The sequence below is a fragment of the Oryza sativa genome, chromosome 11 (assembly GCF_034140825.1).
Source record: "Oryza sativa Japonica Group chromosome 11, ASM3414082v1".
Taxonomy (NCBI): domain Eukaryota; kingdom Viridiplantae; phylum Streptophyta; class Magnoliopsida; order Poales; family Poaceae; genus Oryza; species Oryza sativa.
Window position 1 is genome coordinate 857,281 of NC_089045.1, and position 21,904 is coordinate 879,184.

Sequence of the window (21,904 nt, forward strand, 5' to 3'; positions counted from 1 at the left end):
AAAAAGGCCAAACACCAAGCACAATGCAGGGAGAAAAATAAGCTGGCCCACAAGCTATTTCTTGCATCATATAACATATTTTCAGCCATTTCACATGCCAGAAATGTAGACATCTCCTATGAGACAATCATTTAAAATAGAACCCACTGGACGACCTGCTTGGTTTGGCATTTGGAATTGACAGCGCAAATGCAGTTGTCCTGGAGGATATCAACCAAATAATTCCCCTCCATCCTTCAGTAATTGGCCTCCAAACACAGAGCCCGAATGAGCATGGCAAGGGAGCACTTTGTGCTTATTCATGGAGAAGGGCATGGATCCTGGTGTTGGTTCAAGCTTCGTTGGCTCCTTGAGAGCTCTGGCTACCAAGTAACATGCATAGACCTTGCTGGAGCTGGTGTTGACCCTACCGACCCCAACACAGTTCAATCGTTTGAGCAGTATGACAAGCCGCTCCTGGACCTCATCTCAGCTATACCAGAGGATGAGAAGGTACATCTCTTGTGTGTTCATGCAATTTACATTAATCTATAAGACCGTCTAGTTCAGCCTAAGTGGCATGTTATTACTGCTAGCATACCACCACATTTCCATGGAAATGATCAAAAGATAATTGCTCCATGCATTTTTCAATAAAATGGAGATATTGGACTAAATGAAAGGCCACAATTATGCTAGTGTCAGGTGGAACTTGTTTGTATTAAATCTCAGTGCTCTTTGCATTTACAACAACGATGAATCAAAGACCTTACAGAGAACAGATCTACATTGATTCATACCTTCACCTGAAGTGGTAAAATTTATGTTGATTAGAAATTCACTACACATTCAATTCTGATGCCTACAAAATGCTAAGGTAGTCTCGAAGCTACATAAGGAAAAACTATCAAAGTTGCAACATGTTAATTGCAGATACAGATCAAAGGTACTTTTGGTTACCTAGCTAACTCAACTCAATCTAATTTCAGGTGATTTTGGTTGGACATGGTTCAGGAGGGTTGAGTCTTATTCATGCAATGCACCAATTTGTTGACAGGATTAGACAAGCAATTTTTGTGGCAGCTACGATGCTACCATTTGGACTTCAAACTGACGAAGATAAGAAAGATGTGATGTTCATAAGCATAATTTCTGTGTTTCTTTGTTCAATATTCTGTTATTTTCAATCGCATATCATAATTATAAGCTCATATGTATAACTAAAGGCAACCTCTGAATAATAATGTTTAACAGGGTTTACCAACATTGCCTGAGAATGAGATCAATTTGATATTCGGCACAGGAGCAGATGATCCTCCAACAACTGCTGCCCTGAGACCAGAATTCCAGAGAGAGAGATTATCCCAACAGAGTCCTGAAGAGGTATTATACCATATGGCTATATCATAATGTGTTTTAGAGGATTGAGAAACAAGAATGGAAAAATATCTAAGGGTGCCAGTGCACATACTTAGCATAGGTGGCACTGGGCAATGTGCCTCAAAAACATAATTACTGATTTTGTCAATGCAACCTGAGCCCTGGTATTATCATAATACATTATAGCTAATTCCTGGAAAAAATATTAATATTCCCCATTCAAATTTCTTGAGAAACCAATTCCTCAACAACTAAACATCATAGTAAAATGAAGAAGAAAACAATGATTACAATTATTACAGATATACAATCTGAGCCAGTTTTTTTTTTACCAAGCAAAAAGAAAACAATGATTATAGATATACTTATACATACCTGTTTTTATCTGGCCAGGAATCAGTACTCGCTTCAATGCTGATGCGTCCATGGCCTGTGACAGCTATTAGCACTGCAAGCTTTGAAGGAGACGATGAGAGACTAAATCGAATCAAACGGGTTTTCATAAAGACAGAACGTGACCACATGCTGGACCCTCAGCAGCAAGATTCCATGATCAAGAAGTGGCCGCCCAGTGAGGTTTTGGAAATAGATACGGATCATAGCCCCTTTTTTTCAGCACCAGAACAGCTCTTTAATCTAATAGTCAAATCCCTATGATGTAAATCTGCATACAACTCAAACATCCAAGGAGACTTCTCCAAATTATTGTACCACTGCATATACACAACAACTTTAAACTGATTTAGAGCCACATCTTTGTGAATCATGCTCCTGAGGAGATCGTGGCATGTCTGCATGGTATAAGGGTGGAAGGTTGCAAGCAAAGCAAAGTTAATGGAAACCAATTGCACTCTAATCTGCAAACATGGAACTCAAGTCAGTATTGTATTTCCATTTTAGATCAGCATACCATTAAAAAGTAAAAGATATATAGGTGCCAGTACAAACAACAATTTTGAGGCTACTTAAGTGCATAATGGAAGGAAGGAATTGCATTTACACATTGAATAATTATCTTTCATTTGCATGACATCATGTGATGACGCTCTCTCTCGTGGCCCGATCTTCTGGTGAGGGGGATAACTCTCGCTTTGATCGAGTGCGACGTTTGCGACGTGGCTACCAACCAGAACAAGTCCAGGACGCCGTGCAATCGCTACACCACAAACGATGTCGTACCAACCGTGACGCGCGGTTGATGATCCCTGCAATGCAAACGAGAGAACACTGCAAGAACAAGATAAGATGCAATCTAAATATTGCGAATAGGGAATTAAGCACAAAGGAATAGTTGCGATTGAAGTGGTAGATCTAATCGACCCGGCAAATCAACACACCAACTATTGGGGGCTCTGAATCTATAGTCGCCGACTAATCGAGCGAGGACTAGAGACAAGGTGAATGGCACTTGGCAAAATTCAACTAAACAAAACCCAAATGTTTTTGAGGATGAACAAAGCTATTTATAGAGGAAAATAAAGCTAGGGTTCAGTGCTAATTCGTGGAGGTGGAGGGTGACACTTTCGAGATGGGCCTAGTCTATTACAAGGCCCAAGGCCCAAGTTCGGTTTCAGCAACAGCACTGTCTTGTTTTGGCGATTCCCGTTGACTCGAGATGAATTTGGACATGAGACCAGATGCGTTTGAAAGGTAGTGATATAAGCTTTCCACGAAGTCCAAGATCACTCAAATCGGAGTTGGCATGAAGGCGCTAGGTCCGTTTGAAGTCAGTGCTGTCTCCGGAGGCCGAGCTGGACTTGGACTTGGAATTATCATTGGAGCGTGTGAAGTTATGAGCATATCCGACGAAGTGATGTCCTCATCATCCTCCCCTTCTTGAATTGGAGTCGTCCTCGACTCAATCCCATCTTCTTGATTATGTGCACTCTCTCGTCCATTGGCCATCCTTGGAGGTATCTCATCGTGAAAAACATCCTCATATTCCTGCAAAAGGTTAGTAATAGCGGGTGGCAAAGAATATAAAGTACTAGGAGCAGTAGCCAATGTGAGTATAGGATCTTTGCAAAATAGAGCATAGCAACAAGAATCTGGCTCATCTAGTGCACAAATATTATATTTAGAAGCCAACAAAGCACCCTTCAACTTAATTTCATTCTTTGTGGTACTTGGTTCTATTTTACTAGTTGAAGCAGGATGTTTAGCAATAATCTGATTTTCACTTTTCGCTTTCTTTTCACATTCAAGTCTTGCAAGATCATCTTTCAAAGCAGCGGCTGGAGTCATAGAATGCAAAACAACTCTTTTACCATCGAACATAAATTTATATGTATTAGTCCTACCATCAAAAACAACTTCTCTATCATATTGCCATGGTCGCCCCAAAATAACAGAACAAGCTTGCATATGTACAACATCACATTCAATTTGATCATGGTAGGAGCCTATAGAAAAAGGTATTTTAACCAAGCGGGTTACCTTCATCTTACCACATGTATGAAACCACTGAATATGATACGGATGTGGATGTGGATGGGTAGTCAAGCCAAGCTTCTTGACCATCTCTTCACTTGCTAAATTGTTGCAACTCCCACTATCAATAATCATTTTGACGGTATGGCCTTTCACAAGAACTTTGCTTTGGAACAAATTGTGACGTTGGTTTTGCTCTTCACACTTCTCTTTAGCACTAAGTGCTAGCTTGACAATTAGGCTAGGATACTGATCTAGGGACTCTGGATGCAAATGGACTTCCTCGATGTCCTCATCATCTTGTCCTCCTGCGTGGTCAGTGGCAGCTAAAGCATATTCATCATCACAATCACTAGCAGAAGTATACTCACCATCAGCATTCACAAATAGAGCTCGCCGATTTGGACAGTCGCGGGCAATATGTCCAATGCCATGGCACCTATGACATGTAATATCACGTGTACGTCCAGTGGAATCTACTGAAGTTGCACTCTTGGCTGGAGTCTGAACTGAAGCGTTTTTGCTTGTTTCTTGAGCATGGGATGGCGTGGAGGTAGGTGGACGAACAACAGTAGTAGATTGACGTGGTGTTGACTGTCGTGTGGAAGTAGCACCTGCAAGAGAACTCCTATGCTTGTTGCGTCCCTGCACTTCTCTTTCAGCTTTGCAAGCAAAATGGAATAATCTATTCATGGTATTGTATTCTTTATATTCAAGAATATCCCGAATCTCTCTATTAAGACCTCCATAGAACCTAGAAATTCTAGCATCCTCAGTTTCTTGCAAATTACATCGTGACAAAGCAATCATCATCTCTTGATAGTATGTTTCTACAGAATTGGAACCTTGTCTTAAAAGTTGCAGTTTATTTAACATGTCACGAGCATAGTAAGAAGGAACAAATCTAGACCTCATTGTACGTTTCATATCATCCCAGGTTCTAGGTCTAAGTCCTCTACCACATATATCATTCCACCATAGAGATGCAAAGGAGGTAAATTCACTACTGGCAGCTTTAACTTTCTTATTATCAGGAAAATCATAGCAAGAGAATTTTTGCTCAACAGCTAGCTCCCAGTCTAGATAAACAGAAGGTTCAAACTTACCATCAAAAGAAGGCATAGTAAATTTTACCTTAGATAAAGGATCATCTTTGTCCCTAATTCGACATCGTCTTCTATTTCCAACACTCTCGTCTTCCTCCTCATCATCAGCAACAGATTGCTCTTCATCTTCATCATCATATCTTTGGTGTCGATGAGCAGTGGCACCTACACCTTCTTCACCTACAGCCTCAAGTAAACCAATGCGTCGCACAATATTTTCATGTCCAATATTTATATTCTGAATGTTTTCAGTTAATTGTTTATGTGATCGATTCATTTGCTCAATTTGATCCACTACTTTCACCAGGCTTTCACTTAAGGTTTTTAAATGTTTATCTGTGCTTTCCTTGTATGATTTACTATTACGCATCAACTCTTCATACCAATTTTCCATGCCCTTCAGTTTATGCGCTAGATTCTCCAGTGTTGGTTCGTCGGAACTTGTACCTGACATCGTTAGCAAGCAAAAGAAACTCACAAGAAAGTGTCAGTTCCTAACAATCTATATATATGTGGAGATTTTGAAGGCACTCAACACTCAAGCATATACCAAATTCTTATAATATTCTCAAAGAATGCAAAACAGGTCAATCACCGTGGCTGGTTCGTGGCACAATGACACGCTTGATGAGTGGAGCGATTGCAAGGTCGGACATGTAAAGATTAGTAGTATGTGGATCTTGGTAGGCTTAACTATATCACAAGGAATAGCAAAAATCAAACGGATTTGCGAAATTGAATAATAGTCCAAAGTACTAGTCAAAATTGCTGGCGTAGCCTAGACTCAATCCTAGCTTAAGCAAGCAAATGATCACACTCGGACAATCCACAACTCGCTATAGTAAGCAACTCTCTCCAAGATTCCAACAAAAAAAATTCCACACTTTCTTTTTCTGATTTTTTTTCTCTTTTTTTTTCTTTTTTTTTGGTGCGGCTCTTTTTTTTTTCTTTTTTTTTCACCTTCTGACTTTTCTTTATTTCTTTTTTTTTTGCACCGTCTGACTTTTCTTTATTTCTTTTTTTTTTGGCAAGCGGTATCTACCAAATGGAATAGCTGGTAAATAAGATTACAAAGGACTCAAGCCTAGAAGAAAAAAAAATCAAATGACCAAAGACCAACCAACCAGGTGCTTGTGCGTGTGGATGTGTAGTTACAGAGAAAACTACGTACCTCCTATTTGGGTGGTGCCAGGAATATGGAAACCGATCCTTGGCACATGCACTTCGGATAGAAAGACACAGAAACTAACTAGGTAATAACCAAGATTAGTCCCTGATTTGAGGCGCTATTTATTTGGTAACCACGTACCGCGATTCCACGCATGCATGCACTGGAAAGAAATCTCACCCAACAGAAACTCTGGATTTTTTTTTCTCTCAAACCGATCTACTGCTCAACCGAGACGACGACGACCAAACGCAAAGGTCAAAACTCAGACTGAGCTACGACTAAAACCAGCACTTTCGACACGACAATGGACCAAAACTCAAGAACACAATACTGAATGAAATTTGAAAGGCTCAAACTAAAGTTTGGTGATGGAAAAAAAATATTGCGGCTGTATGGTAGACGATGGGAAAAAAAATTACAAAACTAAAATCCTCACCAGGCAACTGAAGCTCTGATACCAACTGATGACGCTCTCTCTCGTGGCCCGATCTTCTGGTGAGGGGGATAACTCTCGCTTTGATCGAGTGCGACGTTTGCGACGTGGCTACCAACCAGAACAAGTCCAGGACGCCGTGCAATCGCTACACCACAAACGATGTCGTACCAACCGTGACGCGCGGTTGATGATCCCTGCAATGCAAACGAGAGAACACTGCAAGAACAAGATAAGATGCAATCTAAATATTGCGAATAGGGAATTAAGCACAAAGGAATAGTTGCGATTGAAGTGGTAGATCTAATCGACCCGGCAAATCAACACACCAACTATTGGGGGCTCTGAATCTATAGTCGCCGACTAATCGAGCGAGGACTAGAGACAAGGTGAATGGCACTTGGCAAAATTCAACTAAACAAAACCCAAATGTTTTTGAGGATGAACAAAGCTATTTATAGAGGAAAATAAAGCTAGGGTTCAGTGCTAATTCGTGGAGGTGGAGGGTGACACTTTCGAGATGGGCCTAGTCTATTACAAGGCCCAAGGCCCAAGTTCGGTTTCAGCAACAGCACTGTCTTGTTTTGGCGATTCCCGTTGACTCGAGATGAATTTGGACATGAGACCAGATGCGTTTGAAAGGTAGTGATATAAGCTTTCCACGAAGTCCAAGATCACTCAAATCGGAGTTGGCATGAAGGCGCTAGGTCCGTTTGAAGTCAGTGCTGTCTCCGGAGGCCGAGCTGGACTTGGACTTGGAATTATCATTGGAGCGTGTGAAGTTATGAGCATATCCGACGAAGTGATGTCCTCATCATCATGCTGTCTTTTTAAAATGGAAGACCGGCATTAGGGCCTTACACGTTAAAATTAAAACATTTGTTCGACTTTACAGAATGGTCTTTGCTTTACAAATATAGTAAAACAGACACTATCATATACAAAGAAGGGAAACACCACTTTGAGTCTCAGCATTCCAGACACCTTAAGTGATTTGCAAGTAAGCTTAATGTGGATGGTGATTTTGCAAAAATAACTGCATAACCATCATCCATGTGCTCTGCTCCTTCAGGGAAAAGCTGCCAAAGAAGGCAACCTCCTCCAATCACTCCTTCCTTCCAAGAACTCAAGAAAATTCTGTAAATTGTCTTCATGAAATCTTCACGGAATTCATTACCAAACTTCCCGTCCTTAACTGATACCCCAAACTCCCCAACCACAATTGGCATCCCAAGTAAATTGGCTGCATCATCAATATGTTGTTGCATCCATTTATCCACAAATTGAAGGTGATTTTCCTTTATCGATTGAGGCAGCCTAGGAAAAGATCTCAGTCCAGTCATGATTTTTTTTAGAGGCAGTCCAGTCATGATAATAGACTACGTTTCAATAATGCACTAAATTCATCTCTGATGGCTGCTCAACTATATGTAACTATAAGAACATGGAATTGGGTGCGAGGATTTACCAAATGTCAGAATAAACATGAATAGACGCCAGGTCAATTCCAGGTGCTTGATGGTTCCTGATGAAGTCTATTCCAGCATGCCCTGAATACTCATCTGGGTTAACAGGCAAAAGTTCTGGAATGGATGGGCCATAAAAGCCTTCTATACCAATCTCCAAGAGATGCACAGGGTCTATACTCTTCACATAAGATGCCATCTCTTCCATCCATGCCTACAATAAATCCTTGTCCTCAAAATGCGTTGCAGCCAAACAGAATATAGAAGACCCGAATTTTTACCCAAAAAACACATATGTAATGAAGACCTGCAAAGTATCTCCAGATGGATCTGAAGGGCAGCGTGGCTCATTAATTAGCTCCCAGGCAAGAATAGTAGGATCATCTTTGTAGGTTTCATTCGTAACCGTGTTTATTCTTGTCACAACAGCCTAAAAGAATGATGTTAAAATTGTGTCATGTGTATAATACAATGATGATACAATCCAATAAAAATTAGTACTAGTTGTTGCCAGTCATTTCATACAGGGATACGAGCAGAACATTTACCTCAACAAAAGCTTTGTAGTAGCTCTTAATTGTTGGGTCAGAGAAGAAGTCATCTTCAGAAGTAAGATCTAGACCAGCCTCTTTTCCCCATCTCACATACTGTGCCTTCCCTCCATAATCTTCCCAGTTGTTACAAAGTGACAGTATCAACCTCATGTTATGCCTTCTTGCCTCGCTGACCACAAAGTCTAAGGCCTGAAAAAAATGGCATGGAAACTAGTAGATGTAAGTAATGTGAAGCAAAAAAAAAAAAAAAAAAAAAAACAACAACAACAACTAAGGCACGACTAGTGCATCTCTACCACGCATTTCATCAAACACCTGGCGTGCTGCCCGCGCACACGCCAAGGAGGCACCATGGTAGCTCACCCGGAAGACATCCTCGTCGTAGTGGAAGGGTGCCGTCTGCAGCGCGCGGTAACCGCCGTCACTGAAGGCCCAGGTGCAGCAGACGTTGAGGCCGGCCTCGGCGATGGCGGCGGTGACCCGCAGGCGCGTGGCTTGGTCAGCAGCGAATGACATGAGCCAGTAGGTGTTGAAGCCGTGGATGATGAAGGGGCGGCCGGAGGCCCAGAGCTGAGTTCCGCGGCGCTCCACCATTGTCCAGTGGTGGTGGTGGGCGTCTTCCATGTCGGAGGCGAGGGCGAGGAGGAGGAGCAGGTGGTGAGCAGGTGGTGGAGGTGGAGGCGAGGCGTCGCGGCGCTCCAGCTCGGCGGGATGGGGCACATGCCCATCGCACGGGCATTCATGTGCGCTTCCATTTTCAACGTCGGTGGTCAACGCCACAGCCGACTTCACCGCTCTTATGGTGAGTATGAGACCGACACGTGGGTCCCACTGCGCGCCGCACCCGGAAAGCTTGAGACGGCGTCACTCATGGCGACTGCAGCGGTGGACGCATGAGAAGCCGGACGTGTATGGTGTTCTCCGGCGAAGGCTGGTGCGTCCCAACGCCGGCGAGGTTCGCCGCCACTGGTCGCTGCCGTGGAAAAAGAGAGAGACGGAGAAGAAGATGACGGTACGGTAAGTTTCAGGAGGGGTTATATAATGCCCACACAAGGGCCCCACCTGTCATTCACACTATTACATATATTTGTTCGCGATATGCTTATCTTCCTCGATAGCCTAATATCAGTTCCCGTTTTGCTCTGCTCGCTCTCTACTCTGTTTCGCCTGTCGTAACCGTCGGTGTGATAAAGGTACATACGGAGTAATTCAATTTAGAGGAAGTGAAAAAGGATGAATTGTTTTGACTTTTGACCAATCCAATCCAAACATTAGTTCGTTTTTGCGGACACAAACTTACAATTTACAGTAGACTACACAAGAACAGTCATGTTTCTTGCGAATAACCAATCAATCAATATACAGTCATTGACAACGCATATATGTAGCTAGCACGAGATGACATGGATCATCTCAACACTAAGCTAGCCTAGCTAATGGAGAACCTCCTCCTCTTGGACTTGACGGAATTCATGGCGTCCGTCTTCCCGTCGACGATGCCCGACGTGTCCTTGCCCCAGATGCCGGCCTTGAACGGGTTCAGCCGGCTCAACGTCCGCAACCACGAGCCCTTCTTCCCCCTCGACGACGACGACCCCTTGCTCTGCTGCTGCATCCCCGACACGTACGCCCGCATCCGCGCCAGCTCCGACCGCAGCGCCTCGTTCTCCCTCGCCAGCGACGCCTCCTCCTTCGCCTGCTTCCTCGCCGACCCCGCCGCCGACGACCTCATCACGCCATTCCCATACGCGTCCCACCCGCCGCCGCCCTCGTCTCCGCTGCGGAGCTTGAGCCGGTCGTAGTAGAGCGCGCTCAGCACGGCCTGCAGCGGGAGCCGATTGTTCTGTGACGCGTGGAGGCGACCCTGGTACGACAGCTTCAGCGGGTCCATCACGCTGCACACCTTCTCCCTCTCCATCTCCTCCAGCGCCGGGTGCGCCTTCAGGTAGATGTCGACGGCGCGGTACAGGCAGTCGTGCGTCGCGCGCGCCTCCTTCGGCACCGCGCCGGCGAGCCCCACGAACTTGGAGATCGGCAGCGACTCCTCCGTCGCGATCTCCGCCGCGACCTCGTCCACGGTCTTCGCCACCGTCTGCATCGCGCCACCGCCGCCCTGCAGCGCCCCGGCTCCGCTCAGGGACGCCCTCCGGTTCCGGCCGTTCGCGCCGCCGCCCGATGACGCCGCAGAGTCGCGCTCCACGAAGGCGGTGATGATGCGGCGCACGGCGTCGACGTTCTGGACGCGCTCACCGGCGCCGTCGAGCGCGACGGTCAGCAGGTCGCCCGCGGTGGCCTGGTCGAGCACCGCCGCCACGCGGAGCTCCAGGTCGTGGCACGTCTTGGCGGATGCGCCGATGGTGATGGCGACGTGGAGGAGGTGGCAGAGGAACGCGGCGGGGAGGGGCGCGTCGTCCGTGGAAGGGAGCACGGCCACCACGGACTCGACAAGCGCGCGGTGCATCCCGGAGTGATCAGCAGCATGGCCGTCGGCGGCGAGCACTTCGGCCAGCAAGAGCTCAGCGTAAGCGGTCGCCGCAGCGACAAGCACCTCGGGTTCAGCGCGGCGGCAGCGCAGCGCCGTGATGACCTTGTGGAACGACGCCGGCGAGAGGGCGGCGAGCTCCGCCGTCCACCACTCGGGCGGCGACCTCGTCGGGAACAGCACCTCGTTGCAGATCCTGAGCGCGATAGCATCAGCTGATCGCTGCACGACGCCGATCTCCTCGGCGGCCGGGAGGAGCCCCTCGCAGGAGCGCAGAACGGCGACGGCGCCGGGCAGCGTGCGGAGGCCTACCTTGGCCAGGAACTCCTCGACGCGGCGCGCCAGGCCGCCGTCCGTTGGGTGCATGTCGAGGAAGGCGGCGGCGCAGAGGAGCGCGGCCGCGTTGCGCACGGATAGCTCGAAGTTGGCGCCGTAGCAGTAGCGCGCCACCTTGTCGAAGGCGTCGGCGGCGCCGGGCAGCGCGGACAGGTCGAGGTCGACGGTGGCCGTTGCGCCACCGCGCGCCGCCGCTACGGCCTTGCGGATGTAGCAGCACTTGGGCACCATCACCGCCTGCTAACACGTAGTACAAAAAGAAGAAAGATTTTGGACGTCAGAGTTTGATCAAAATCAGAGCAAATTAGCAAAACAGAGTATGTTCTTGTTCTTAGAACTTAGAAGAACAAATTGAAGAAGAGGTGAAGTGAAAGGAGAAAACGAAGGGAAAAGAACCTTATGGAGAGGGAAGACGTCGTCGGCGATCCGGATGAGAAGATCGGCGGGGATGTCCGGCGACGAGACCCTGCATCGATTTGGATGGAAGAAGATGATGATTAGTTGAGTTGAAAGAGTGATAACAAGAACAGGAATTCATCAGAGGTTGGCACACATACCACTGGCTTGTCCGATCCATGAAATCAGGAAGGTGCAAGAGAAGAGATGTCCCCGTTGGAACTTGGAAGCTTAGGCAGTGAGCGGGCGGGACGTGGCAATTAAGGAGCTCTCCCTTGTTAAGCTCTCGAAAAGTAGGCAGATACGATTTCCTGCGATCTGAATATTTGATCCTCCTTGATCGGATTTATAGAGATTCCATCTCATTTCACTGTTTGTATTAAACTCTTAACTTTTTGTAATAATAACGAGTGGAGTACAATGGCAGGTATGCCTCCAAGTAATAGTATAGCAGCCAAAATTGCATGGCTGTAGAGGCGTATCTGGTCAGCAATGTGATGTCGTGTATCGTCCGCTACTTGCATGTTGCCGATATAAGTTGGTCTCTTCTTCAGTTCAGTTTCCATTTCCTGCAACTATTCTGAACTTCTGATCACTACTCTTCGCTAGCTTCCATCTTGATGATGGCAACTTTGTCCGTCAAACTAAACAGATCATGTTCACTAGTACGTGCCATCAGCATCAGACTTGGTGTTGATCAAGGCAAGGTGATCTGAACTTCTGAACCATGGAATGGAATGAATAGTTCTTGCACGGATAAATACATTCACAAAGCTACAGTTTGCAATATTGCAACTCTGATCCACTGTTGATAATTGTCATTGATAGTGGTGCTAGGCTCATCTCCGTCCACGTAAACGATCAATGCAGTACTCTTCCAAGAAATTAGTGGGAATAAGAAAAGTGGACGTGGCTTGGGACTTGCCACGTCGGAGGATATGGTTTGGGTCCCACAAAATTTCGTACACCAGTTGAACGAGGACACGTGAGGAAATGGTGGGGACGGGTATCCTGTGATCCAACGAGATAAGACCAAAAGATACGGACATCTACGAACGAATACAGGTATACAGAGATTGAGAAAGTTGAAGAGATATGCTGGAGCTTTCTCCTTTAAACGAAAGATGAAGATGCTGTTTGCTTGCACTGATGATCTAGCTGCATCATGTTCATGTCAAAGAATCTTGTTTTGCTTTTCATTCAACTTTGCACAATGAAATTTGGTTTTTAATCATAGCTTACAAAGAAGATCTAATTCAATTTCGCTCAATTCGTCCATGGCTTGGTGTACGTTGCCTGCACGTACGACATCGAAGAGAAAGAAGAAACAACTCGAATCGTGCACGACGTTGGCCTATGGTGAAAATAGTATGACCCACATGTCAGAGTAACAACAAATAACAAGCCGGTTGCATGGGCCGCTTCGGCTGCTCTACTACCTGGGCTCTGGGAAGGATTTAGGCCCACGGCTATTGGAAATCGCAGGAGCGCATGTTGCTGCTTGGTTTTTGCTGGGAGAGAGTTTAGTACCACCTCGGCTGTTCAGCTGGGAGAGGCGGCCGCGAGAGCTATAAAAGGAGGCGGAGGGCACCGTCCCCACTCATACCTTTCTCGGCCTTTTGGCTAAGATCAAGTGTAGTATCTGTTCTTATCAGTTTAATATCTGATATGTGGGCCACGTGCCCACTTCGATATTAAATTTATTTTTTGTGGGGGAGGGTCCACTACAGTGGCTTGCCACTGGGATCCCTTGCGTGTCGCCCAGGCGTTGCACTACAGCCTGGGCCCGGCGCACCCCAACCAAATCAAGCTTAAATTTTAATTAAAAATGTATTTGAATCCGTTAGAAATCTATTTCTTCTGATTAAGTTAAAATCTTAATTTAAAATTTAGTGTTTATATTACTTGAACAAAAAATCATTGTTGTTAAGAATGGAATGGTTAAAAATGTGAAATTAATCAGAGGTTTCCGCAAAATATCCATGATTTGGATTACTAGTGTTCTTTTGCAAAATTCCCCTCGTTCCATCAGCGCAGGAGGCCGCCAATCCGTGACCAAGAAAAGGCTACACCCAAAATGAAAATGCTACTACTTGTACATTAGAACTAGATTAGCTTATCTAATAAAGGAGTGTTACACTTTAATCTCTTCACCTAGCTGTAGAATTTTACATTTTCCCTGCGGTTTATAACACCATCTCTTCCCTGTAAAATGCATGCAGCAACGAGAACACAGCAGCTTGATGATTCAGGAAGCAGCGTATGTGACAGATGATGCCTTGTGCCTCCGCCTGTTGCTCATCTTCCCGCCACCATCCGACGACCACTGAGACTGCGAATGAGAGCTCTTCTTCGTCTTCCTCCTCTCCGCTCCTCCCTGCGCTCCCCCGAGCATGGCGATCCTCCCGATCCCTCGCGATATCGACGCCAGCAGCGCCCGGCCGTGCTCCCCGCCGCCACGGCCATCCCGCATCCCCTGCCTCATCACCCCCTGCTCCCGCTCCAGCTCCGTCAGCCGCACCCGCATCCGCGCGATCTCCAGCTTCAGCTCCCGGTTCTCCCGCCGCAGCGACGCGTAGTTGTCGCGCTGCGGCGACACGCACGAGCTCGCCACCCCGCTGCCGCCGGTCATCATCATCCGCTGCGACAGCGACCCGCCGCAGCCGTCGCCGCCGAGGGAGGTGGTGTGGGGGGTAGTTGACGACACCGTGGATTTGAGGCGGAGCTGCTCGAAGTAGAGGACGCGCACCACCGTCTGGATGGGGAGGCGGTCGTTCTGCGCCGCGTGGCTCGACGCGTCCTGCGACAGCTTCTGGCAGTCGATCAGCTTGCACACCTTCTTGCACTCCGACTCCATCAGAGATGGATGAGCCTGTTGTTTATCACAATTCAGTTCGTCACACACACACAGCACAAAGCTGTACATCATCAGACACTACACAGATTGCAAATGGTTCTAATGATCACATTAAACAGTGCAAGTATTCATGTCACATTTTCATCAACAAGCAAACAGCGTTGCAATGCTAGCAGAGTGGCAGTTACTGAATTTGCCATTGGACATAATCAGAAAGAGATATCAAGTTACTGATGGAAAAGAACAATAAGGTTTGCAGTACAGTTTAGCTTACCTTCAGGTATATGTCAATGGCACGGTAGAGTCCGTCATCGACAATTCTCGCATAGTCCGGTAAGAGTTCGATGAGAGCCATGAACTTCTGCAGTTTCAGATATGGATCTGGTGCTATTTCTGCAAGGTAACCATCCATCAGTCTTCCAACCTTCAAGACTGAGCTGTGGCTCGGAGACTTTAGTCCATCATCAGACTCATATCCGCAAGGTGACAAGTTTCCTGAATCATCTTCCTCTATCCTCTGCAGGAAATTCACCAATATGCGATGGACGGTGTCGACATCAAACATCGAGTCGCTTGTCTGCGTTGCGGGGATCAGAAGATCATCAAGTGATGCCATCTCAAGCTGAAGTCCAATCCTTTTCTCAACTTCAATCCTATAATCTAGTCCTGCATCAACTTCTATTGCCATTCTCAGCATGCCAAACAAGAATGACAAGGTAACCGATGTGATCTTTTCTGTTGCCAACAGATCAATGAGCGTCTCCACAATCACTCGTTGGTTGTCTCCAACAAGAGGACCTGAGTCCCATACATGCCGCCTTTCGATACCCTTCAGAGCTGTTTGAGCATAGTGCACAATGGATGTGCCAATACTCTCTGGCCTCACCCCAGTTCTTCTCATTGCGATGATAACACGCTGATAATAGTCAATTCTTAGTGCAGAAAGATCCTCAACCCACCAATCTTGACAATGCATGCGCAACTTTCCTGATCCGACATCACATTCCAAATGAGCCAAGCCTGAAACCAGCTGCTCCTTGCTTGCATTTATCGCAATTGCATCGACGCACATGTCTACAAGTCCGACGTCTTCCACTGTTGGATCTAACCCATCACATGCACATAAGACTTCTAGGGATTTATCAAGGTTCTTGACTACAATCTCGTTCAGGTATGTCTCCGTCCGAACAATGAGATTCTCCTCTTGGTACTCTTCTGTCATTTCCAAATACTCTGCAATGCACCGGAGATGAGCCACATTGACAGTATTAATTTCAAAATTACTCCCATAACAGAACTTGGCAGCAAGTTCAAATGCTAAAGCTCCCCCTGGTACATTTACTAGCTCCAACTTTGAGAGATCTGGATCCTTGGATTCAGCTACCATTCTTCGTATTCTTCCACACCTAGAGACTAGAGGGAACTGCAAAATCGGTACAGAAGTATACTATGATTAAACCCATTTTGCAACTTTACTTCAGTCTATATAATCTTATATTAATTATGCAGAGATAAATATGAAATACATTTTCCTTGCTAATACCTTCCTATGAAAGCCCCTTTTCACAAAAAAAAAAACCTCCATATGAAAGCTCAAAAAGCATTACTAATGTACAAAAGAACATATACAACCTTAACCCTGATTTTCCTGTTAACCAATTACTGCTTTGTCTCCAATTACACACTCTTATATTGACTAACACCTTCAGCCTATATGATCAGAAATCCCTGTTGACCCCCACTAAGAAAGATACTTGCCTTTTGCAGAGCGCTACATTTAAGAAATTGTGAATATTGAACACTAACCTACAGTACAAAAAATTATATGCTTGTATAATTATCACATCAGTAAGGATATACATTATGATTTTTATGTCCCCAAATTGCAATTAGGTGTTCACTTCAATCACATTGGTTCTCATGTTAAGCAAATTAATATGGAAGTCCTACTCCACTTATAACATTGTCAGGTAATTAATCTTCCTGCAAAGAAAATCCAACTGCTCAACTGAGCAATAGTCCCCCAAAACATACTTGGCAGGCTTGTGCAGTAGTTGGTGACTAATGATAAAAAAAAATGCAACAGAAAAAATGACAGACTACAGAGAATGGGTAAGATGAAGCTATTGAAATAGATAGGGCACCTTATGTAGTAGAAAAGATTGGCCATCCACCGATACTGTTAAATCTCCAGCAACATCAGAAAATATCCTGCACAACAAGGAACATTCTTGAAGTATTAGATACCAAGAACTGCATTTGCATTTATAGCATGTGAATATCAAGTTTGATATGCTTCTCATGCTAGTTTTGCTACACTCTTCTAGGAACATGTAAGAATTGATCACATCCCTTTTTACAGAGGACTGGAACAAGGCAGTGGTAACTGCTACAGAAATCAAACAACTGGTACAGATTATTTCAGTCCACTAAGACTGTAAGACATACTATCAATGTAGGTTCCAATCACAATTCACAATTCAATCAAACATTCCGGCCAAACAAATCACATAAGAAGTAGATCCTTCGAGTTAAATTGCTAAAGTTTGCAATTTTTTTCTCCGAAAATCGACTGCATTTTCTTTTAAGAAAGAGAGAGACAGAGTAGGGGGGAAAAAAACCTTCATTGACTTGTTCAGAGGTTGAGAACCAGATGCAGAAAAGAGGATGCTGATGTAGGGACCTGAATCTAGACAAGTCACCGGACGAGATAAAAAAAAGTGCAGACGTTTTGTGATGCCCGGGACCATCCGATATTCCGATGAACATTTTTAAGGTTTGCCACTTCTTTCATCAGTTATACAAAGGATAACTTCTGATGTCATCTCATAATCTGAACTCTGAACTCTGAAGGTAGCATTTGCGAGAAACCAGTATTTCAGCGGGTTCAGAGAATTCAACCCCGACCCCTCTGATATTTTTCAGGGACGTCGGAGTATTAAACCCCGACCCCCACTGCTCGGAAAATTCGACTCCGACCCCCTGTTATTTTTCAAAGGGGTTCGGAGAATTAAACTCCGACCCCTCTTGGCCGAGCTCAAACTCCTCCGGCGTGGCGGGGCTGAGATTCTCCTACCACCATTACACAAGGCAAGTGACCCTCTCCAATCTCCTCTCCTCATGGAGTGGCTGCACCTGCACTGCAGCAGCCAGCAGGGTTTATGCCTTTCTCTGCTTCTTTCAGAGTCCCAGAGAAATGCAACATGAACAATCCAAACTTGTGCAGCAAAATGAACAAAAACTAGTTGCAACTGATCTGAACTGACAAAGGACAAGTTTTTGCCAAAACTAGCAAACTATAGGAACACCAGCATGCACTCGCCATTGCATTTTCTACAAAGAATAAACCGCGGCAAAACCACACCCGAGCTCAGAAATGGAAGGGAAAGGAACAGCATTGGTACAAGTTACCTCCTGCTGATGGGGTTGCAGACGCGCGGCGAGGCGGCGAGCTTGGCGGCGGAGAAGGGGAACGACGCAGGGCTGTCGCTGGCCAGCCCCATTGCTCAGCCTCAGATACCAAACCCTCCTGTTTCTTCTTTCCCTTCCCTTTGTGTAGAAAAGAAAAGCTCTGGGCAATGGCGGAGCGGCGATGAGTGAGGACGAAACAAAAGAATAACGGCTGGTGGAGTCATCGACGTGTGTGGCCTGTCATCATTAAGATACTAGTAATATTTTAAACAAATAATTAAGATACTAATAATTCAATTCGATGACAGACATTCTTCCAAAAATCCATTCTTTAATTCTTTCGTCTACTTTTTCTTCTTGCACATTGCACTTGCACTCACCTACAATTTGCCAATAGGTCCCCCTGTCTGGCTGTCTCTGCTTTCCCTTTCTTCTAGTACAGGCCACTCAGCTGCATGCCTGCATGTCTGCAGATAGGAAGAATTGCATCTTTCAAGGTGTAAATTAGGGCAGTCCCAACCCATAACATTAGATATGGTTTTCATAAACTCCACATCATTAAGAAACTAGTACTAGACACTACTCTTCCAATACAAACACTACTATTCCATACTTCAATTTAATGCTACTTATCACACATGATGTCTTGGATATTGTGTAGAAACCCTGTCTCATGTGAGACATGGTTTTCTTCTCTTTCCTCATTTATTCACTTGCCACATCATTTTTTGTCTTAGGTGGCAACTTATTTAATGCTATGGACACCTAGTCATTAGGTTAGCAAAGAGGGTCTGTGTGTTGGATTAGCTGAGAAAGTGACACTGATGGAGGAACAGTTGGCTGACTAGGGGACAAAGGCTGGTCTACTGTCAGCTTGTGGATGCTTCAAGAATTCAGGCTTCATCTTATGTGGCCATACTACTATTGCCATTGCTTCTTTTTTTTTTGGTATTTTGGATGTATCACATACTAACATTTATTCTTTCTTTTCTCCTTAACAACTAAATTGTGGTCTAATTTTTACTGGCTCCCAAGTATGTTATGCTCTGTATCTGTTTTAGGAGGTGAAATTTCACAATGTTTCAAGTGCCATGTAACTGTAGAAAATCCATGCTACTGCAATTTGTAGCAGCATGCAGTAGAGAATGGAGAGAGGAGTGGGGTTGAAGGCTGTCGGTGAAGGAAATGATTCGGATGCTTTGGCTGCCATGGCTCCTTGTCCACTGATCTACTCGTACTAGAGTAGAGAGAATGGACAGCTCTAACTTTTCTTCCTTTGGCTTTTGCTTTTGCTTTTGCAGAGAGGATATCGAGGAGAAGAGCTACTAGCTTTGATCGGGCTTTGTTTGGTCAGGTCCACCATGAGAAAGCCACAAGACAACCCGACTCGATTACTCAGCAGCCTATACTGCTTGTTCATACTCCATTGCCGGTCAGAAGCACGAACCGTGCCATTGATCATTTCCTCTCACAGATTCTTTGCATTCATGCTTGGCTGCCTACAGATTTTGCACATCAAGCAAGCATCCAGGCTACTGTTGCGCTCGTGCAAAACTTACCCTGTCATTTGATCATCGAGAATACATATGATCCAAGCAGTGATTATGATTCACTTGATCAATCAGTCTCTCTGTCCGTGTGTGTTATTTCCCTCCCTCCAAACTTTCTTTGTGAAAATTTTCTTTTCAGAGATGAGATAGATCAGATGGGGAAAGGACAGCAAAGTAAAATGCAAATGTGCTAAAGCTTTGAGCTGTTTTTGCTGCTGATTGATCGATGCTTTCAAATGCCTTTCTGAAAAAGCAATTTACATTTGCTACATAACACTAATAGCGCTCTGTGAGGGTCATGGCTCTTTTAATTGTCTTCTCTATATATGGCGCCATGTATATATCACAAACTGCACATACTACTATAACATGCCTGCGAGTGGTTGACTGTCTGAGTCTCTCAGAGCTTGAACCTAACCAGTTCGATCTCCTTGGCATGCAGGCACAGGTTGGTCAAGGCAGTGGGGAGTAAAATGTTAGTGGGCTGGACACGTTGAGACATGTTGGCACAAAATTCGATGAAAGTAAGACCATACTTCCTCTGTCCCGGAAAAAACAAATCTAGTACTGGATGGAACATATTATAGTACAACGAATCTGAATAGAGATATGTCCAGATTTGTAGCAGTAGGATATATCACATTCAGTACTAGGTTGGTTTTTATAGGACAGAGGGAGTATTCAGACATTCAGTATATGATAAGAAAATGTCTAAATTACTTTCTGAACTATTACGGCAATACAAATTACTCCCCTGAACTACAAAATTAAATATTTTTCACCCTCAACTTTTCATACCAGGTATTCTTGACCTCTGACAAAATACAAAAAAAAATATATCGATGTATTTCTAGCCTGTTCCTTTCCCTTCAAAATTGGCGTTACTCTACTATGCAAGAAAAGGAGGTCAAAGCGTGGAAACTTCCTGTGTATCGTCTTTACATGCACGATATAAAGTTAAGTAGTATACTCCTCCGTCCAAAAAAACTCAATTCCTGAGTTTCCGTGTTCAACGTTTGACCGTCCGTCTTATATAATTTTTTTTATGATTAGTATTTTTATTGTTGTTAGATGATAAAACATGAATAATATTTTGTGCGTAACTTATCTTTTTTAAATTTTTTTCATAATTTTTTTCAAATAAGACGGATAGTCAAACGTTGGACACGAAAACCTAGAAATTAAGTTATTTTGGGAAGGAGGGAGTAGATTTGAGCTGCATGCTTTAACGACCTCGAAATTGGATCAAAGGCTTGTTTTCACCGTCTACTCTTGCGTAGTACTCCCTCCGTTTCACAATGTAAATCATTCTAACATTTCCCACATTCATATTGATGGGGATGAATATATATATATATATATATATATCTATATATATATATATATATATATATATATATGTGGGAAATGCTAGAATGACTTACATTGTGAAACGGAGGAAGTAGTATGTGATTAATTGTACTTTTGTGTAGCTTGGGATCTGAGATTATATATAGTTCTTTTGTGTGTAGTGCAGTCGTTCATGCAGTACCGCACGTGTATAGGAGAAAATCGTTCATGTTGTCGTTCATGCCGCAGTGCCCGGGTACGCACGTCACGTGTTCGGGCTGCGCACTGCGGGGGGTGTAGACCACGACGGTGGCAGGTGTGGTGGTGCTCGGGGCGGTCAGCATCGCCAGGGTAGCGGGGGAGTGGCGGTGAACTCCGCCTACTGATAGAGTTACAATCCCCTCCTATTTACATGTAGTAAAAAATGTTAGTGGGGTTTTCGTGGAGGCTCGAGACCCGCCGCCCCATGCTGGATCCGCCCTTGAGAACAGCGAGGTGGAGGCCAAGTGAGTGTTGGATTTGCAGATTGCTCGTCTGTACTTTGCTGCATTTGGTTGTGTAATTTTTTTTACTAATTTACTTCTGAAACTCCTATTTACTATTGGAATGCTAGTAAAATGTTGTTCTAGCTTGTTTCTGCAAATTGCCATGCCTATAAAATTAAAATTATAATTCATATATTGAATATGTCTCTCTTACTCCGTTAAATAATCCTTTTACTATCAACTATTCTTAGATACGACGTAAGCACACGGGATGCCCTCTGCGCAGCCCGCAGCCGTTCCGCCTTCTTCTTGCAGAGTTGCAGTGCAGGGGGAGGGGAAGGGAGAGAGAGAGAGGATAGAAAAAAGAGGGAGGAGTAGGAGGTGGAGAGGGCGAGGAGCTCACCCGTCGCCCACCACCCCTCTGCTCCGCTTGCTGTAGCTCCCGTTCGCTCCACCCCTCGCCCCTCTGCGCCGCCGCTCCGCCCTTCTGCAGTGCACAGGAGAGAGAGGGGGATAGAGAGAAGAGGTAGGTGTGAGGA

The 21,904-nt window shown here is 45.0% G+C and overlaps 4 protein-coding genes and 1 non-coding gene across 6 annotated transcripts; 2 read left to right on the forward strand and 3 right to left on the reverse strand.

Annotated features, from left to right (window-relative positions):
* Positions 1 to 99: 99 nt before the first annotated feature.
* Positions 100 to 2,215, forward strand: LOC4349614 (methylesterase 17). The gene is made up of 4 exons (XM_015760954.3): positions 100 to 492; positions 969 to 1,109; positions 1,234 to 1,362; positions 1,753 to 2,215. Exons 1-4 carry the CDS (start codon positions 268 to 270, stop codon positions 2,014 to 2,016), a joined length of 759 nt encoding a protein of 252 aa, XP_015616440.1. The 5' UTR covers positions 100 to 267; the 3' UTR covers positions 2,017 to 2,215.
* Positions 2,216 to 7,331: 5,116 nt separating this feature from the next.
* On the reverse strand, positions 7,332 to 9,537 carry LOC4349615 (mannan endo-1,4-beta-mannosidase 7-like). Its single transcript, NM_001423136.1, has 5 exons — positions 8,883 to 9,537; positions 8,514 to 8,708; positions 8,273 to 8,395; positions 7,968 to 8,179; positions 7,332 to 7,816 (listed from the first exon to the last, which is right to left on the reverse strand). Exons 1-5 carry the CDS (start codon positions 9,141 to 9,143, stop codon positions 7,468 to 7,470), a joined length of 1,140 nt encoding a protein of 379 aa, NP_001410065.1. The 5' UTR covers positions 9,144 to 9,537; the 3' UTR covers positions 7,332 to 7,467.
* A 195-nt stretch (positions 9,538 to 9,732) lies between these two features.
* LOC4349616 (root phototropism protein 2) lies at positions 9,733 to 12,142 on the reverse strand. The gene is made up of 3 exons (NM_001423137.1): positions 11,895 to 12,142; positions 11,734 to 11,803; positions 9,733 to 11,574 (listed from the first exon to the last, which is right to left on the reverse strand). The coding sequence occupies exons 1-3, from the start codon at positions 11,912 to 11,914 to the stop codon at positions 9,949 to 9,951; spliced, it is 1,716 nt and encodes a 571-aa protein (NP_001410066.1). The 5' UTR covers positions 11,915 to 12,142; the 3' UTR covers positions 9,733 to 9,948.
* A 1,193-nt stretch (positions 12,143 to 13,335) lies between these two features.
* On the forward strand, positions 13,336 to 13,533 carry LOC112937211 (U2 spliceosomal RNA). Its single transcript, XR_003239726.1, has one exon. It is a non-coding gene; the product is annotated as a U2 spliceosomal RNA (small nuclear RNA).
* Positions 13,336 to 18,121, reverse strand: LOC4349618 (BTB/POZ domain-containing protein At3g08570). 2 transcript variants are annotated; one of them, XM_015762460.2, is made up of 4 exons: positions 18,002 to 18,121; positions 16,735 to 16,801; positions 14,865 to 16,013; positions 13,336 to 14,605 (listed from the first exon to the last, which is right to left on the reverse strand). In XM_015762460.2, the coding sequence occupies exons 1-4, from the start codon at positions 18,091 to 18,093 to the stop codon at positions 13,982 to 13,984; spliced, it is 1,932 nt and encodes a 643-aa protein (XP_015617946.1). In that variant the 5' UTR covers positions 18,094 to 18,121; the 3' UTR covers positions 13,336 to 13,981. The 2 variants fall into 2 exon arrangements, with proteins under 2 accessions (XP_015617946.1, XP_066161625.1); XM_066305528.1 differs by having other exon boundaries at positions 16,735 to 18,121.
* Positions 18,122 to 21,904: the final 3,783 nt, after the last annotated feature.

Excerpts from the sequence above, each read along its gene's own strand:
- LOC4349614 (XM_015760954.3), top strand. The coding sequence starts at position 268 with ATGAGCATGGCAAGGGAGCACTTTGTGCTTATTCATGGAGAAGGGCAT. Across the intron at positions 493-968 it reads CTATACCAGAGGATGAGAAG|GTGATTTTGGTTGGACATGG; the intron begins GTACATCTCTTG and ends ATCTAATTTCAG. Across the intron at positions 1,110-1,233 it reads CTGACGAAGATAAGAAAGAT|GGTTTACCAACATTGCCTGA; the intron begins GTGATGTTCATA and ends AATGTTTAACAG.
- LOC4349616 (NM_001423137.1), bottom strand. The coding sequence starts at position 11,914 with ATGGATCGGACAAGCCAGTG. Across the intron at positions 11,804-11,894 it reads ATGGATCGGACAAGCCAGTG|GGTCTCGTCGCCGGACATCC; the intron begins GTATGTGTGCCA and ends AAATCGATGCAG. Across the intron at positions 11,575-11,733 it reads ACGTCTTCCCTCTCCATAAG|GCGGTGATGGTGCCCAAGTG; the intron begins GTTCTTTTCCCT and ends ACGTGTTAGCAG.
- LOC4349618 (XM_066305528.1), bottom strand. The coding sequence starts at position 16,923 with ATGTTCCTAGAAGAGTGTAGCAAAACTAGCATGAGAAGCATATCAAAC. Across the intron at positions 16,014-16,734 it reads AATCTTTTCTACTACATAAG|TTCCCTCTAGTCTCTAGGTG; the intron begins GTGCCCTATCTA and ends CCGATTTTGCAG. Across the intron at positions 14,606-14,864 it reads CCATTGACATATACCTGAAG|GCTCATCCATCTCTGATGGA; the intron begins GTAAGCTAAACT and ends GATAAACAACAG.
- LOC4349615 (NM_001423136.1), bottom strand. The coding sequence starts at position 9,143 with ATGGAAGACGCCCACCACCACCACTGGACAATGGTGGAGCGCCGCGGA. Across the intron at positions 8,180-8,272 it reads CATCTGGAGATACTTTGCAG|GCATGGATGGAAGAGATGGC; the intron begins GTCTTCATTACA and ends GATTTATTGTAG. Across the intron at positions 7,817-7,967 it reads CATGTTTATTCTGACATTTG|GCTGCCTCAATCGATAAAGG; the intron begins GTAAATCCTCGC and ends ATCTTTTCCTAG.